General features: G+C 46.5%; 1 protein-coding gene across 1 annotated transcript; it reads right to left on the bottom strand.

Moving 5' to 3' along the window:
* Positions 1 to 7,054: 7,054 nt before the first annotated feature.
* On the bottom strand, positions 7,055 to 17,052 carry Pmvk (phosphomevalonate kinase). The gene is made up of 5 exons (XM_034499390.2): positions 16,774 to 17,052; positions 13,620 to 13,683; positions 11,270 to 11,422; positions 8,426 to 8,555; positions 7,055 to 7,557 (listed from the first exon to the last, which is right to left on the bottom strand). The coding sequence occupies exons 1-5, from the start codon at positions 16,866 to 16,868 to the stop codon at positions 7,421 to 7,423; spliced, it is 579 nt and encodes a 192-aa protein (XP_034355281.1). The 5' UTR covers positions 16,869 to 17,052; the 3' UTR covers positions 7,055 to 7,420.
* Between the last annotated feature and the right edge of the window lie 938 nt (positions 17,053 to 17,990).

The raw sequence follows: 17,990 nt of genomic DNA, 5'->3' as shown, positions 1-17,990 counted from the left end.
ATGTTGCTTCAAACACCAGAACTTCCTATGCCCCTAAGAGCCCCGTTGATTCCTACACTCACTTTTTCCATTTTCTTTCTTCCTTTCTTTTTACTTTGTGTTGTTGTTGATGATGATGTTTGTTTGTTTGTTTGTTTGTTGAAACAGGGTTTCTGTAGACCAGGATGGTCTGGAACTCATCGATCCTCCTGCCTCTGCCTCCTGAAGTGTTGGGACTAAAGGTGAGTGCCACCACTCCCCAGGCTTCCTTTTCCCATTTTCACAAACATTTCTGGGGACCTCTTATGTACTAGGACAAAAGACTCAAAAGAAAATAAGCCAATAAAAACATCCTTTGTTCTCAGGGTGGTGGGCGCTAGGAAATGAAGAGAGGTATCCCTGCCCTCTTCAAGTCCACAGCATCTGGGAAGGGCACTGAAGGCAGAACAAACGTGAAGGCGTGGGCGTGGTGAAGGCGTGGGCGTGGCAGCTAAGGAGTGTGGCTGTGCTGTATTGAGATAATTGGCTGGTAATCCAGGCTAGTTTTAAACAATTCCATGGTGTACTTCTGCCTTATTTTCCAGAGTGCTGGGATTATAGCTCTGTACCACCACACTGAGATAAAGATGACTTTTTAATTGCCTCTTTATGCCAGGTATGGCGCACATGCCTGTAATCCCAGTATGTGTGGGCTAAATTAGACCTAGTCTCAGAAAAAAATAAAAAATAAAAATCCTTGTCTAAGCCCAACATATATATCTATATGTATAGATATATAACTATATCAATATAGTTGTAAATCCAACACTTCCAAGACAGATTCGAGAAGATTTCGGATGGAGAGTTTAAAGCCAGCTTTCGTTACATGAGAAGGGTAGGGTGCAGATCAGTGGTAAGCATTCTGCTAGCCACGGTCAGAGCCCTGGGTTTGATCTCTAACAAAGAAAGAAAAAGAAATGAAAGTTTGGGAAGGAAAGTGGGGGAAGAAGAAGATCCTAGGAATGTAGAGAACGTTTTACTCTTGTTACATTCCAGACAGCCAGAAAGTTCACCCATCCGCTTCTTTCACCACAATTTAGCACCAAACTTCTTTCTGCTTCCAAAACCCAAAGCAACACAGAAGGTAAAGAGGGGCTTGGAACATTACTGAAGCCAAGTCTTTAAATCAAAATGGAGCGCTCAAAGGCATTTGAAGAACAGCCCCAAAGCCAAAGTGAACGGATTGCAGGCTCACGTAAACGTCCATCTCATTACTCACTAAAGCCTTACGGGGACGATGAGCAGCCAACAGTTTCCCCTTAGTACATGTCCTTGTTCTTTCTACCTTAGAGAATGCCAGGATGTGAATCTCAAAAATGAAAGGAAAAAAAAATCCAAACCCCCTCCCTGCAGGGAAATGGGGTTACTTTCCAAAGAACAAAAGTGAAGGTGTCCTTAGACTCTGGACGTAACTTTAGCAGATGACGGAACCAGGTCATGGGTTCTCTGCCAGCCACGTCACTGCGCATGCGCAGACACAACAGCCTGTCAGAATGTCATTCTTTCTCATGGGTGGGTTCAGAAAATCTCTTCCCTGTCCTATTTACATCTTTTTTTAATGTATGTGTATGCCCATGAACACATGGGATCAGAGGATAGCTGCTGGAAGTCTGTTCTCTCATGTCACATGAGTCCTTGGGCTTGGACTTGGGTCATCAGGCTTTTCTCCTCAGAACCATCTCAATGACGTGTTTGAATTTTCTGTTGCACATTAATATAAAATGTAAACACATGTGTTTTTGAAACGGTCTTATTATGTAGCCTATGCTGGTCTCACACCAGAGATCTTCCTGCCTCCGGCTCCAGGTGCTGTCTTGGCCAGTTCTCCCGCTGATTTTGTTTATGGGAGGATTTTATCCCATGGCTCAGGTTGGCCTCAAACACCTGGCAACCCTCTGCTTGACTTCCTAAGGATTCATTCACCAGTTCTAGTGACCTTTTTCTTATTTTCTGTGCCTGGGTGGGGGAGAGGGGCGGGCAGAGTTTGATCTTAGGTATTTTTCTCAATTGCTCTTCATCTTATATTTTTCTACTGTCATTATGTGTACAATGCATCTAGTTGCTGGGTGTGGTGATACATGCCTTTAACCCCAGGATTCAAGAGACAGAAGCAGGCAGCAGGGTCTCTACAAGCTGGAGACGTCTGGTCTACATCATAAGCTCCAGGCTAGCCAGACTGACAGGCTAGCCTGTCTTAAAAAGTGGGGAGGGATTGGAGAGATGACTCAGTGGTTAAGAGCCCTGGCTGCTCTTCCAGAGGTCCTGAGTTCAATTTCCAGCAATCACATGGTGGCTCATAATCATCTATAATGAGGTCTGGTGCCCTCTTCTGGCATGCAGACATACATGCAGGCAGAATGCTATATACATAATAAATAAATAAATCTTTAAAAAACAAAAACAGACTTTTATGGTCCATACTTCTATGCTGGCCCGTGGCCCATGCTTTGGCAGAGGGCTATGTTGATGACTACAGTCTGTACTGCCACTGGAGACCAAATGGAGGTCCTTGGCATGATGCCAGAGATCATGTGAATGTTCATGGTCTGTGCTACTGCCAGAAACCATGAGGAAACCCAGAATCCATGTCCCCACTGACTGGGAAAGACAAGGAAGCTGCTCTTATAGTGTTCTTGGTGGCTGCAGACACCTTTGGGACAGAGGAACATAGAAGGCTTCTGTGACATCCCCCACCCAAAAAAAAAAGTAACAGCCTGTAAAAGGAAGCCATCGAAGAGAGGTCTTAAAAACTGTGATCGGGAGTCTGGAGAAATCTCAGCGGTTAGGAGCGCTGACTGCTCCTCCAGAGGTCCTGAGTTCAGTTCCCAGCACCCACATGGTGGCTCACAACCATCTATAGATCCAATGCCCTCTTCTGTCTGATGCTGTTTTCTGTCAGGCAGGCATACATGCAAATAGGGTGCACATATACATACTTAAATAAATAAGTCTTAAAGATTGTGATAAGGATGCCAAAGTGTGGCTCTCCACACTGATGGCTTCTGGCAGGGGCCTGGGTGGAGAAGAATTTATCTTCCCTTGGGGACTGGCCACGGGAGTCTGTCCATGCTCCAGTGAGTATATGGACAACACAAAATGGACTTGGTTTTCTTTTTCCTCTCCTTCTTTTTCTTTTGCAGGGAAAGGTCACAATGGAGAGGGATTAGACATGGGAGGACTTGGAAATAAGCATACCCGGGTCCGTGATGTGAAATTCCCAAATAATTAATAAAAATACTATGTTGGAAAAGGAAGAAAAAAGTAAAGGAAGGAAAGAAAAGAGAGAGCAAACAAAGTGGAGGCTGGAGAGATGGCTCAATGGTTAAAAGCACTGGCTGCCCCTGCAGAGAACACAGGTCCAATTCAGAACCTACATGGTGCCTCACAACCATCTGTAACTCCAGGGATCAGAGCCCCTCTCCTGTGGCATTGCATGTACCAGATGCACAGACACACACGCAAGCAAAACATCCAGACACAGTAAATAAGTAAGTCTTTAAATGTGTGGCCACACATATGCCAGAGAGAACAGCTCATGGAGCTGGTCCTCTCGTCCACCTTTAATGTGGCTTCCAGGCAGCAGCACTGTCACTCCAGATGCTTTACCCAGTCTTTACCTAGTGGTGGGGACCTCAACTCAGGTCCTTGCTTGGGCTTGCAGAGCCAGCTCCCCAAACCCTAAGAGTCCACTGAGTTTTCTACATAAATGATCAAATTTTCCAGATGTTGTCGATTCCTTTTTAAATTTTATATCAGATTTATTACCTTATGTACTTGGGGGAACACATGCATCCCATGGCACAAGTGTGGAGGTCAGAGGACAGCGCTAGGAATCCAGTTCCCTCTCCTCACCAATTGGATTCTAGGGATCAAACTCAAGCCTTGGGAGCTAGCACTTTACCCAGTGAGCCATCTCACTGCCTGCAGATGGTGTCAGTTTCTTTGTCTCATCTTACAGTACTACCTAGAGCAGTGTTTTTAACCTCCCTAATGCTGGGACCCTACAATACAGTTCCTCAGGTTGTGGTGACCCTCAACCATACAATTATTTTCTTTTTTTGGTTTTTCGAGACAGGGTTTCTCTGTGTAGTCCTGGCTGTCCTGGAACTCACTCTGTAGACCAGGCTAGCCTCGAACTCAGAAATCCGCCTGCCTCTGCCTCCCAAGTGCTGGGTAAAGGTGTGCACCACCACCACCCGGCTTAAACCTATTTTTTTTTTTTTTTTAAGATTTATTTATTTCATGTATGTGGGTACACTGTCGCTGTTTTCAGACACACCAGAAGAGGGCACCAGACCCTATTACAGATGGTTGTGAGCCACCATGTGGTTGCTGGGAATTGAACTCAGGACCTCTGGCAGAGCAGCCAGTGCTCTTAACCACTGAGCCATCTCTCCAGCCCTAAATTATTTTCATGACTGCTTCATAACTGTAATTTTGCTGCTATTATGAATTGTAAATGTAAATATCTGATATGCAGGGTATCTGATATGGGACCCTGTGAAAGGGTCATTTGACCTGTTGTCTGCAGGTTTGGAGGCTTGGTTTTTATCTTCTAGAAGTTCTGAGTATTTTGTTATTTGTTTTTAAGACTGGGCTCTGAAGGAGCCCAGACTGGCTTAGAACTCACCTGGTAGCATAGCCAGATGTGATTTATCCCAGTACTCAGGAGGCAGAGACAGCTGGATCTGTGAGTTCAAGCCAGCCTGGTCTAGTTAGTAACTTCTGAAACAGCCAGAGCTGTCATAGAGAGAACCTGTCTCAAAAAAAAAAAAAAAAAAAAAAAAAAAAGAAAAGAAAAGAAAAGAAAAGAAAAGAAAAAGAACTCACTAAGTAGCCAAGGTTGACCTTGAACTCATAACCCTCCTGCTTCTACCTCCTGCATGAGTCTGCAGGAGTGTTCCACTACACCCAGGGTTTCAGACTGGGGGGCATTCCATTCTATTTCTAGTTACCCAGAGATTTCATCAAATATGAACACAGAAATAAAATGCCAGCAAGGCCCTCTTTTTGGCTGGAACCATGAAAGCCTTTGCAAGGAAGAAAAAAGAATGTTCCCGCTGTGCCAGGAACCTTTAAAAAAATAAAATAAAATAAATTTTTTAAAAAAGCAAAGAAATTTTGCAGAGTGCCTGTAAAAGAAATTTTCCCAAAGGTTGCTTTGAAAGACAAGGAGAATCGAATTGTATCTTCAGAGGGAAAAAAAAAAATCTAAGCACAGGGCTGGAAAAATGGCTCAGTGGTTAGAGCAATGGCTTCTCTTTCTAGAGGTCTCAGGTTCAGTTCCCAGTGCCCATGTGGTGACTCACATCTCCAGTTCCAGGGCCTCTTCTGGCTTCAACAGGCACCTACCTGGCACACACACAGTGCACAAACTCACAAAGTATCCATGCATATAAATTAAAGGAAAATAAAAATAAAATAAAAGACTAAACACTATAACAAGGGACAGCAGCAAGTGTACAGAATTGAGAGGTGAAGGGACTGAAAGGCAGAAAATGGAGTGAGGGCAGTTTTACTGATGAGAATACGCCTTGCCTCTGGAGGGCTGAATCAGCCAATCCGCCACCTCCATCTACCGAGCAGACAACTTGGCTCTCCCTGGCTTTTATTTCTTGCTACGAGTCTCATGAAAACCTCTTAGCCAGTCCCTTTGCATGTGTTCCTCTTACCCATCAAAACAATCAATGTCGCTCTTCCCAACTCCCTAGTCAGAGACTCAGTCTTCCCTGTGAGGTCTACTCTAACCCCTACCCTGAGTCTCGTTCCACTGTTATCCGCCCATCACAATTACTGGCTGGTCTCCTCCATGGGATTCAGTCCTCCCCCTATCTCAGATCAAGTTGGAAAGTCAAGAACTATGTCCTCCCAGAAGCACTGCGCCCTCTGATTTCCAAAGCCCTTTCTGCCTCCCTTATACTGTGCCCATGGGGAAGAACTGACTCCTGAGCTAAGAGTACAGGTGTCTTTTCTCAACTGCCAGTGCTTAGGTTCAATTAAGAGTCTTTGAAGTAGCTGCCCAGGCATGAGGGTAGGGTGTGGACTCCCAAAGAAGGTCCTAGGGCCTATGGCAATTGTAGACTTTACAACAGGACCCTCCAACTGGGTGCAAGATCCTGCTATCTCAGTAAGTAATAATTCCCACTGAGTAGGTTTTACAACTAGCGCTCTGAATCTGTTTGCTCACCTTTAAAATAAGGTAAGGCAGGCAGGGGCTGGAGAGATGGCTCAGCAGTTAAGAGCACTGACTACTCTTCCAGTGAGTTCAATTCCCAGAAACCACATGGTGGTTTACAACCATCTGTAATGGGATCTGATGCTCTCTTCTGATGTGTCTGAAGACAGCTACAGTGTACTCATATACATAAAATAAATAAACATTTTTTAATGAGGTAAGGGGTATAAACATACCAGTCTATAGGAAGTGGGTACCCTTAAGACAATGGTTCTCAACCTTCCTAAGGATTTAATTAAACAGTCCCTTTAATTAAAACTAATTCACTAAGAACTCATGAAAAGCTGTGAAGGAGCAAGGGGCTGGTGCACTGCTACAAGTTCTTGTGGTGACGGAGCCTTTCTTAGGGCCATCCCAGAAAACAGGAACCACAAATCCCAAACCCACCTGTGACACAGAGACCTGTCCCAGGCTTTAGGCTCAGGCCAACCTCTGCAGGATTCATTTCAGTCATGTACAAGGCAGAGTGGGACTCATACCTACCCCAATATCCCAGATTTTCTTTCTTTCTTTCCTTCTTTCTTTCTTTCTTTCTCTCTCTCTCTCTCTCCCTCCCTCCTTTCTTTTTCTCTGTCTTTCTTTTTTGTTTGTTTGTTTTGCATCATGTTTTGAGACAGAGTTTCTCTGTGTAGTCCTGGCTGTCTTCAAACTCACTCTGGAGACCATACTGTCCTCAAACTCAGAGATCTGCCTGCCTCTGCCTTCCTCTCCCACTAGGAGTAAAGGCGTGCACCACCACTGCCTAGTTCTACCCCCAGTCTTTCCAAGATAGAGGGAAATAATCAGTCTCCAGCTCTAAGCTGTGTTCCAAGGAGGTTTATTAGGATTCCAGGGCTGAGAGCTTACACACAGGGAAGCAACAACACCATAGCTCTGCGGGCCTGCCCATCAGGGGCGTGCTAATGTTCCTGCCTTGGGCAAAACTCATGCACCTGCATTTGCCTTGTACATGCCCTAAAGAGGCAGAGCATCCTCTCCAGGGAAGACACACACACCAGAGGTTTCTTTATTTGCCCACTACCCTCCAGCATCCTCCCCATACCTCTGGAAATTTAAAGCCAGACTGTCTGTCTGTTTTCTGGCCTCAGCCGGGACTGAGGACCCACATCTGGCAGAACCACTGTTAGCCCAGTCCATCAGTCTCTGCTCACCCCGCAAGGCTCATCACTAAAGTTTGGCATGAATAAATTCCAGCAGGTTCTCCAACTGATCCTCCAGGCACTGCTCATCCCCGTGGTTCTCAATGACCCAGTCGAAGTTCCCAAAGTTATCCAGGCCACATTCTGACTCAGCATCATCCACCCCTGGGAGGAAGAACAGAGGAGTCAGGCCCCAACCCTGAAGATACCAGGCATCCACCCTGTGCCTCTCCTCTGAGAGCCTCTGTGAGCTATGTGTGGCCTCCCACCACGGGCTGAGCTCACAGGCAGCCCCTGAAGAAATCAATCTGCTCTGGCCATCACCTACAGAGAAGACTGGATCAACAACAACTGCAGACAACCCAAGAAGGTGTCACACTGTTAGGCCAGGCTGGCATATTCGGAACTGGAGCTTGCTGGGAGGCTCTCTGTCCTCAGGGCTGAAAGCAGGGTGAGAGTGTGGCTCCTCCCACTCTTCATGGCCTTGAGAAAGAGACTTGACTTTTCTGGGCCAAGGCCCTCATGGGTCATGAGTACGGGAAGAGCAGCATCCACATGGTACTTGTAAAGTATGAGTCTGTAACAGGGAGTGTATAAAGCACCAGAGCCAGGCTGGCCTGCCAGAGCACCCAAGACATACGCTGTTAGCTTTCACACTCATTAGATCTGAGTGTATCCAAGGAATAGTGACCTGGGGCAGGACAGAGGCCTCAGAACTATCTGCAAAGCAGGTCCTGGGCTAGTACCACTGAGGCCCCTGGAAAATTTCCTGTCTGGCCCCATGGCTTATCTAGGGTTTGTTTGGCTTCTCACCAACCACTGTCAGTCCCCAAAGCCACAAAAATGGGGGAAGCCCCAGTGGCCTTAACAAGACAGCCAAAGAAGATACCCTATGAACTTGACCTTCTATCAACCCATTCCTCAGGCCTTAGGTTCCCCTTTATAGACTCACACTCACTCTCTGTAGGCCTAGAGCACAGGGGTGGCTGAGCTATGTGCTGAGCCATGGGGATAAATGCTATTTGCAGCCTACCTGGTGTGAACACCCAGCCCCGGTGCTGTCGACTCTGCTCAGAGGCTACTACTCGGACTGTGTGGGTCGCAGCCCCATAGGCCTCCTGAAACCACTGGATGTCAGACACCCTTCGTGTGTCACTCACTAGCTGCAAAGAAGAGGCACAAACAGGTGACCATGTGGGTGGTACCATCCTTGGGCTGGTAGTCTTGGGTTCTATAAGAAAGCAAACTGAGCAAGCCAGGGGAAGCAAGCCAGTAAGTGACATCCCTCCATGGCCGCTTCATTAGCTCCTGCTTCCTGACCTGCTTGAGTTCCAGTCCTGACTTCCTTCGGTGATGGACAGCAATGTAGAAATGTAAGCTGAATAAACCCTTTCCTCCCCAACTTGTTTCTTGGTCATGATGTTTGTGCAGAAATAGAAACCCTGACTAAGACCGTGCTATAGGAAAGGAAGGCTGGGAATCGGGGAGGGGCAGGGGTATGGAAGCCAGAGCAATGGTACAGCTCACTGAACAACCATCTCTGAGTACTGCCACTTGCCAGGCAGCAGGATCACTCAGCTGCAGTTCTAAGTAAGGGGCATTGCAAGTATGCCAGGCACTGAGGCTGGTATCATAAACAAAATACACCTTGCCCTGCCCTTTTGGCACTGGAACATACAATACAATTGCACGAGATGCAATTCGAGACACACAGCAGCTTCTCCAATTATCAGGGACCACAGTGCAGACGGATGAATGTCAGCCCAGAGCTGGCTGAAACATAGTTTCTCAACTCCTGACCTCACCAATCCTCACCCTTCCTGTCTCTACTCAGAATAAAATCCTTGTCCTTCTACCCCAGAACCAACTTCATCACCTACCCAACTCTGAGCAGCTCTATCCTTAAAATCCATGTAAAACTGGCCCCTTCTCAGGTCTCTCACAACTCTGAGGTCAGCCTGTCACTGGCTGATCACTTAGGCGGATCACTAGGCCTTTGCTTCGCTCTTGCCTGCTCTCCAGCAGCCAGGGCAAGCCTGTTAAATCCTTTGTTTGGTTTTGAGACAAAGTATCACTATGTAGCTCTGGCTGGCCTCAAACTTGTTACATAGCAAAGGCTAACCTTCAACTCCCTGCCTTTACTTCCTGAGTGTTAAAATTACAGGCATATACACCACATCTATAATGCCAGATGTGGGAGCGTGTGTGTGTGTGTGTGTGTGTGTGTGTGTGTGTGTGTGTGTGTGTGTGTGTGTGTAAATAATTCAAAGGTGTCAGTTTTCTCCTTCCGTCATGTGGGTCCTGGGGAAACTCAGGCCTTCAGGCTTGACAGCAGATGCCTTTATCCACCCAGACATCTCACCAGCCCCCGTCTGTCCTTTTTTTTTTTTTTTTAATGTGGGTTCCAGGGGATTTGAACTCCAGGGCTTTATCCATTGAGCCATCTCAGGTCCTCAACCCCATTCCTTCCAAGAACTATGTCCAGATACTAAAACATGCTCCACCATTGGTCTACACCCTATCAATTAATTAAATTGCCCTTTAATTTTTAAACCACGTCTTTCCTCTTCTCAGAACTTCTTAGTGACTTCCACTCTTCCAAAGCCTTATAAGCTTTGCCCTTAACCTCCCACGGGCTACCACAATGGCTGTTTCTCAACCATAGCAAGATTGGACCCCTCTCCAGCCTTTACACTCTGGTCCCTCTTTCTAGAAAGCTACTTCACTAATTACCCGTTTAGCTCACTCCTTCACTTCCTTCCAGTCATGCTCTGACCTTGCTTTAAGAACAAAGCCTTCTTAAGCCTTAAAAAGCAGTCCTTAGACAACAGGCCTTAAAGAGCAGTTCTTCCCCGGCCTGCCCACACCTCCACCTGTCCCGTTTGCCTGCCCTGGCACTACCTACATTTATTTAGAACATGTCTTCCAAAATCCTAACTATAACAGGAAGTTCCTTGAAGGTAAACTCTTCATTCCATTTTGTACCAGCACATCCTAAGGCCCTAGAGAGGTGCCTGGGAAAAGGAGACCCTCAGAATTTACCACAGAGATGAATGAAGGAGGCCCAGTAGGGTGCTATGGGCTAGTTAAGACCTGGGAAGGTGGAAGCAGGGGAATCGGGGCTCAAGGCCATCTTTACCACACAGAGGTTCAGGGCCAGCCTGGGTTCCATGAGACCCTGTCTTAGGAGAAAGGAAGGGAAAAAGAAAAGACTATGATGTCTGTCAAGGAAGGCTTCCCCATGGAGGTGACATGAAAGGAGTCAGAGTAAATCAGGTAAAGAGGTCAAGAAAGGACAGCCAGGCAGGGAAGACACCCAAAGACCCGATCTGCCAGCTGTGCTGGTACTGCATTTAATTCCAGCACTTGGGAGGCAGAGGCAGGTGGATCTCTGTGAGTCTGGGGCCATTCTAGTCTACAAAGTAGCTGGCCAGGGCTACATATTAAGACTTTGTCTAAAATAAATAAATAAATAAACAAACAAACAAATAAATAAATGCAGGAAAGAAGGAAAGCAGGCAAGAAGGAAAGGAAGCAAGGTCACAACCGCATGACTGATGCAAGAGAAGCTCTGTTGAGATGGAGAGGAATGCTGGAGCCCAACATTCACATCAAAGCTCAGACTTTGTTTGGGAGAGGGTAGGGAGCACCAGCAGAGAGGGTAGGGAGCACCAGTATTCTGGATATGCCATTGATACATGGCTTACTTTTATGAAGTCACTCTGGCTCCTGTCCAGAGATGGCCCACAGAGGCAAGAGACATCAAGGACTTCTGAGATGCTAGTGACATAGGCAGAAGGTGGCAGTGAAGATGAGAGATGGCCACAGGAGGGGGATGGGAAGACCTGTTTTGTACACCAAGGCAGAGCCCCCTTACCCAGATAGGCTGGGACACGCCTTCCACAATCTTCCGGCAGAAGAAGCCTGGGTCAGCCTGGCGCTTCTCCTCCCCCCAACAGATCATGTCCCTCCGATAGGTCTCCTTGTAGGTGCTCGAGTCCAGAAGTCTCTGGAAATCCAAGCCATGCTCCTGCAATGCAAGTCCATCCATGACACAGTCCTTTCTGAAATGGGAAGAACCAGCCCTGCCTGGCACCTCCCTGCACAGTCGCTAGCCAGCTTGGAGAGAAACAATGGCCACAAAGAAGAGAGTCCTACAAAGGGAGAGCCCCAAGATACTCAAAGCTGGGAGGTCTTAGATAATTCCAAAATTGTTTGACATGTGTGGTGTCTTTTTTCTCTTCTGAGGGCTTCATCTTCCAATTATTTCTGGCTTAAACTAATCTTGAAGTTAGTTTGCAATCCCTGGGCACAGCCTTAGCCTATTGCATCCCAATCAGAAATCTTGTGTCCTTCTGGCATCTTTTGCCTCCATCAAAAACCCCAGAGAGATATGTGTCCCCCCTCTTCTCCTTTCCCACACCCAAGGTCCTGGTACTTGGCTGAAACAGCATTGCTTCATTTGGCTCTGGGCGTTACTAGGACCTTATACACCCAGAGAAACCCTTAGACAGGAGGGGCTACCCTGACCCTCAGGGAGCTGCTTCTAGGCCTTCCATCCCCTTCTCTAGACACAATGACAGCAAAGGGTCCACCCAGAAGGCTCCAGAACAGAAAGGCATTCTCAAAAATATAACCCATAGCCAGGCAATGGTGGTTCACATCTTTAATCCCAGCACTCAGGAGGCAGAAGGGGGTGGATCCCTGTGAGTTTGAGGTCAGCCTGGCCTACAAAGAGAGTCCAGGCCAGACAGAGATATATAGTAAAATCCTGTTTCAAAATAATAATAATAATAATAATAATAATAATAATAATAAGCAAAATTCAAAAGAGATACATTCATTTACAATAAAAAAATCTCTTCTTCTCCCCTCTTCCACTCCCTGTGGCAGCCTGCAGTTCCCATGGTGTCTTTTCCAGCAGTGCAGAAATTCACATCTGGAACATCCCTCACAGCTGGCACTGTGGTCAAAGGGGCAAGTACCGTATACATATATATACATAGGTAGATATAGATATATCTATATATACTTGAAGAAGACCTGGATATAGGAGCAAATATACTTTTTTTTTTTTTTTTGAGACAGGGCCTCACACCATAACCCTGTCTGGCCTGGACTTGCTTTGTAGACCAGGCAGGCCTCAAATTCAGAGATCTACCTGCCTCTGCCTTCTAAGTACTGAGATGAAATACATGCACCACCATTCTCAGTCATTAGTTTGGTTTGTCCCCACCAAATCTCCCGTTTAGCCTTGCCCCCAATATGGTGGTATTGGGATACAGTGCCTCTGAGAGAGGACTAATGAGTTCCCACTTCTGTGGGACTGGATTGGCTACCCTGAAAGTATGTCGTTATATAAGGATCCAGGCCTCTCCCCTCAGTCCTCTTACCATGTGATATTTCTCTTGTCCACTGCCCCTCCACCATAAGCCCCTTACCAGAATCTAAGAGAATGCCACCACCATGTACTTGGACCTTCCCAACTGTGAGTTATTTATCTCTTTTCTGTACAAAGTACCCAGTCGCAGATGCTGTATTATACCAAAGCCAAATTGACAAGGACATCCGTACATTGCCCTGCATCTTGCTTTCAGCCTACCTAACAATGTGTCTTGACAATTCATGTGACTAAATTTCTTTAGGGGAAACAGTATGTCCCTGTGCGTGTGCACAGGTTTGCGGGTCGGCAACCTCAGATGCTGTTCCAGCCATCTTGAGGTTTTTTATTTTGTTTTTGGGATAAGGTCTTCCACTGGGACTGGACCTCACCAATTAGGCCAAGCTGTCTGGCAAGCAAGCCACAGAGATCTGCCTGTCTCTGCCTCCCCTAGTGCTGGGATTACAGGTGTGCAGTGCCATGCCTGGCTTTTTATATAGGTATTCAAACTAGAACTCAGGTCATGGCAAGCATTTTATCAACTGCACCATCTTCCCAGGCCCTGAGAATTCAAGGGTTGCATCAGGCCAGCTGGGTGGCGGAATATGCTAGTGCGACATGGTTTGAGAAAGGGAATTATAGTACAGATCCTTAGTTACAAGACATCAGAGCTGCCAACTCAAGTGCCTACACCCCTTCCTGGACCCCTCCCTTTTCTTCTTTGTTTGTTTGTCCTTAAAATAGGACCTCATATCTAGACTCTCTTGAGCCAGTGACTCAAGCAGTAGCCATTGCTCCAAAAGCAGGCTCCTCCCAGCGCCCCCAGATGCCACAAGCCACCACCTACCCGAGCATACTGCTCCTTGAGTGGACCAGAGAGCCGCAGGACAGCACAGATGTTACCTCCAAGTCTATGAGACAAGGAATCAGAACCTAGTTAACCTTGTGCTGCCAACAGTCTCCAGTGCCAAGAAGAGCAGCCCAGTGCCTCTGTTGCTCATTTCTAACACAGGAATTTCTACTCTTGGCCTCCCCTGCTCTGATCCTCTTTGCTCATTTATAAAATGATAACATCATCCTCCCTACAGTCACATACAAAAGTCAAAGGAATATAAAGGACCCCTGAACTAACAGGCCGAAGGCATTGAATAAGTGCTATGGGAAATTTCAGGTCTGCTGGTATTCTGCTTGGATCAGGTTTCTGCTAGGACTCCAAGCTCATTCTCTCGGAGCCACAGAGACCTTGGTAGACATTGACCTGGTCACTACAACATTAATAATTTGCCCTTTGAGTTACTTGGTGTACTTACAACTGTTTACTGTGTGCTATTCATGGATCCAAGCAATATCAGTGTAAGAATCACAGTTTCTACCTGCACTAAGATGTTCACAAGTGCACTTAAATACTTCATGGTGAAATAAGTGTCCCCATCCCTTTAAAAACATTTCTTTGAGGTATGGGGGCTCAGAGGACAACTTTCAAAAGTCAGTTCCATATTTCCTTCACATGAGCTCTGAGTCAGGCTTGCCTTTGCCTGCTGAGGCACCTCACTCGTCCGCTTCTTGTTCCAGATGATGAAAATGAGGCTGAGTGAAGAAAGTTAACTAAAAGTGACATTGTGGGCAATGAAAACAGTAAATTAACATAGCCAACTGTTGGGGGCCAACTTTTAGCAGAAAGCGGCTATCAGCTTTGCAGCCATCTTGAGCCATATACCCTGACATGAGATTTGGATTACAATAGCCTACAACAGCTGAGCACACTTGGTTAATAATCTTGGTTTAGATACCTTGAGATTAAAGGTGTGTGAGATTAAAGGTGTGTAACTTAATAGTATGATTTAGAAGTATAGAGATCAGAGTTAGAGACAAGACCTAAGGGCATGATTAAAGGTGTAACTTAGAAGTGTGGCTTAGAAGTAAGACATATAAAAGGCAGAGACAGAACAGATCAGAATCAGACTATAGAGGGATCATCAGACACATCAGACATTAGGTAGAGTCTGCCCTCACCCTCGCTCTTGCTGAACCCCGACCTGCAGACCGGAGCAGCAGCTTGGGCCGGGATACAGTGGCCGCCCAAACGTGGGTTGGCCCGGGCCTTAACATTTTGCTCGGGCCGAGACATTTTTTGGCTGCCCCAACATGGGGCTAGTGTGGACCCCAACATTTTTTGGCCGCCCCAACGTGGGGCTAGTGTGGTCCCCAACAGCCAACACTGTATTCCTGGCCAAGAATCACTCTATTTGCAGTGTTGTCCATTTAACAATAAGCAGAAGTGGAATAGAACCCATAAGAAGTCTGTAACAGACCACTAAGCACTGAGCCAGGTTGTGAACTCCCAGCAGCCAAACCCAGCATCTAGGCTTCTGGATGTTCTTCTGCCTATGTGTGGAGCTAAGGGCAGGTAAAATTTAGACATTGATGGTGATTATTTAGTGATGAAGGTTTGGGGTAATAACCTCTGCCCAGGACTCCCCTGAACCTCTTGGAATGACTATGCCACCTAACACTTGGCTCCCTCACCACGATGGCCTTGGAGAGGAGCCCCACCACTCTTTCTCCTCCTTCTCTGTTTCCATAGCCCAAGTTCCCAGGGGGGAAAAAGAATGTTCCCTAGAATATCTTATCACTTAGAAAAAAACAGAAGGCTGGAGGAAAGGTGAGCCTCATAAGCCTAATGATCTTAGTTCAACCCCTAGAACCCATGCTTTTTTAAAAGCTGGAGGTGGGGCTGGAGAGATGGCTCAGTGGTTAAGAGCACGGCTGTTCTTCCAGAGGTCCTGAGTTCTTCCAGAGGTCCTGAGTTCAACTCCCAGCAACCACATGGTGGCTCACAACCATCTGTAAGGGGATCTGATGCCCTCTTCTTGTGTGTCTGATCTTTAAAAGCTAGAGTTGGGCCAGGCCTTTAATCCCAGCACTTGCTGTTCTTACAGACTAAGGCTCCATTCCCAGCACCCACCATGAAGGCTCACAACCATCTGTAACTCCAGTTCTGGGGATCATATGCCCTCTTCTGACTTCCAAGAACATGTACACACACCAAGGCACAAAGCCACACCCATAACATAAAGGCATCTTTGAAAATAAATAGCTAGCCGGGCAGTGGTGTCACACTTGGGAGGCAGAGGCCAGCCTGGTCTACAGAGTGAGTCCAGGACAGCCAGGACTACACAGAGAAACCCTGTCTCGAAACAAACAAAAAACCAAAACAAACAAAAACAAAAAACAAAAAATAAATAAATAAATAAATAAATAATTAAAAAGGTAGGACAGAGTGAGAGAAAGGTATCATTTTCCAGGCAGACAAAGCTGAATTTAAATCCTGAATTTGCTACTTTATAACCCTAGCAAATTTTAACATTTTAATACTCAAAAATTCACCATGTTGTCTACTCTGGCCTTGAACTCCTAGGTGTATAAACTTTCCCTGCTGCTGGACCACACACACACACACACACACACACACACACACACACACAGACACTAGGTTTTAGCTCCTAAGGGCCCCTGCTTCTGAATCTATGACATGGGATTGCTAATACCACTATTTGGTAAAGAAGCTATGTGGGTTAGTTGAGATGATACAGACGCACAACGCCTGACATAGAATATACCCTAAATTCCTGCAGGGTGTTCTGGACAGATTCTCTTTGGAACAGACACACTCAGGACGTGGTCTGGAAAAAAACCCTTACGTTAGTCTCCTTATCTACACCAGTTACCGCTCACCAATCATGAAACAGGACTGGCACATTGAAGGTGCATGAATAGTAATAATAATTCATGTTTCTTGATGACAGAGCTACATCTTCATAGTTCTGCAGAGGCAGTCCCCTGGTTCTTTGAGGGGTACATGTGCAGGCTGCTGTTTACTGACCGTGAGGATCTACCTTCTCCTGCCCTGTGTCATCCTGTCCCTCCTTTCCCTCAGCGAGCTCCCTCCATCACTTGCGGTAGCGCCCTTCCTCGGCTTCCCTGCACCCGCGGACAGACACCTGCTCTGCAGCCTCTCGGTCACGAAGTCCTTCCCAGATTTTCTCTTCCCGCTAAACAGCAGCACCAGACGCGGGGAGGCTCCGAGCGGGGCCATGGGGCCACCAAGTTTCACCAGGCCTAAAGCTGACACTTCGGACCCCTGAAATTCTGCCGAGCACGAAGTGGACCCGCCCAGTAGAAGCCGAAGGGAGGAGGAATCCCGCCTCTTCTCCACACTACACACCCCAAGTCGAAACCAGCGCGCAGCGAAAGGGCGCAGAAACCGGAAGAGAAAGAGCTTTGAAGCCCGATATCTAAGAAGTCCCCCCCCCAGCACGCACTTAGAACAGTCCACGCCCGCCCAGATGTGACGTCATGGCCCCGCCTTCTCGGCTGACACTCTGAGCTGAGAGGGACACTGCGTGGAAAGACTAGCTTCACGTTCCCTTCTATACAACGGTGCGAACATAAAGATAAAGCAAATAGTAATTTTGAAGGCATTTTCAAATCTGCCTTTTAATTTGTACATTATAATTCATGCTCTAAAGCAGTACGTGTTTGCCCCGCACTAAAAATAGCTCTTTCCAAAGAAGTAACCAGACAATGACATGATTTCTTGACGTCATAGCGAGGGAGGGGCTTGTTGAAGAGGATGCTATTTCACTTTTGGAAAGGTTTTGTAACTGCTGAAGCCGCCAGGCAGAGCTAAGTGATCTCTTCTCTGACACATCCTCTTCTCCAAAGCTTTTCAGAATCTAGAGAAAGAACATAGGTGACATTAGTAGCTTAGGTTAAGACGGAGCTTTGACGCCACTCTTATTACCCAATTTCCTCTAGAGCCAGATGCTGAGAGGCAGAATTAGGAGTGTTCTGCCACCCACTTGCTGTTATCTGTAGATTTAAATTGCTGTCTTAATCCCAGCACTTGGGAAGCAGAGGCAGTCGGATTTCTGAGTTCGAGGCCAGCATGGTCTACAGAGTGAGTTTCAAGATAGCCAGTGCTATACAGAGAAACTGTGTCTTGAAAAAACATACATAAATAAATAAATAAATAAACAAATTGCTGTCTTGCATTTTTCTAAGCTTATCAAAATAAAGCCTGCAACCTATGACTGCCTCCAATGTATGGACTCTGCAAAGTCTTGTGAAAATTAATGTGAAACATGAAGAAATCTCTTTGGAAAATCAATTCCCTGCACATTCGAAAGAAGCTTAGGGCCGGGCAGTGGTGGCACAC

This window comes from Arvicanthis niloticus, chromosome 4 (genome assembly GCF_011762505.2).
Source record: "Arvicanthis niloticus isolate mArvNil1 chromosome 4, mArvNil1.pat.X, whole genome shotgun sequence".
NCBI lineage: Eukaryota > Metazoa > Chordata > Mammalia > Rodentia > Muridae > Arvicanthis > Arvicanthis niloticus.
Note: the sequence above shows the minus strand (reverse complement) of the source record. Positions and strands in the feature narration are given on the sequence as shown.

What these genes read in the sequence shown, in the direction of transcription:
- Pmvk (XM_034499390.2), bottom strand. Translation starts at nt 16,868, where the DNA reads ATGGCCCCGCTCGGAGCCTCCCCGCGTCTGGTGCTGCTGTTTAGCGGG. An exon ending in TCAAGGAGCAGTATGCTCGG is followed by an intron (nt 11,423 to 13,619) that starts GTAGGTGGTGGC and finishes CTTGCATTGCAG; the next exon opens with GAGCATGGCTTGGATTTCCA. An exon ending in GCGTGTCCCAGCCTATCTGG is followed by an intron (nt 8,556 to 11,269) that starts GTAAGGGGGCTC and finishes TCTTCTTTGCAG; the next exon opens with CTAGTGAGTGACACACGAAG.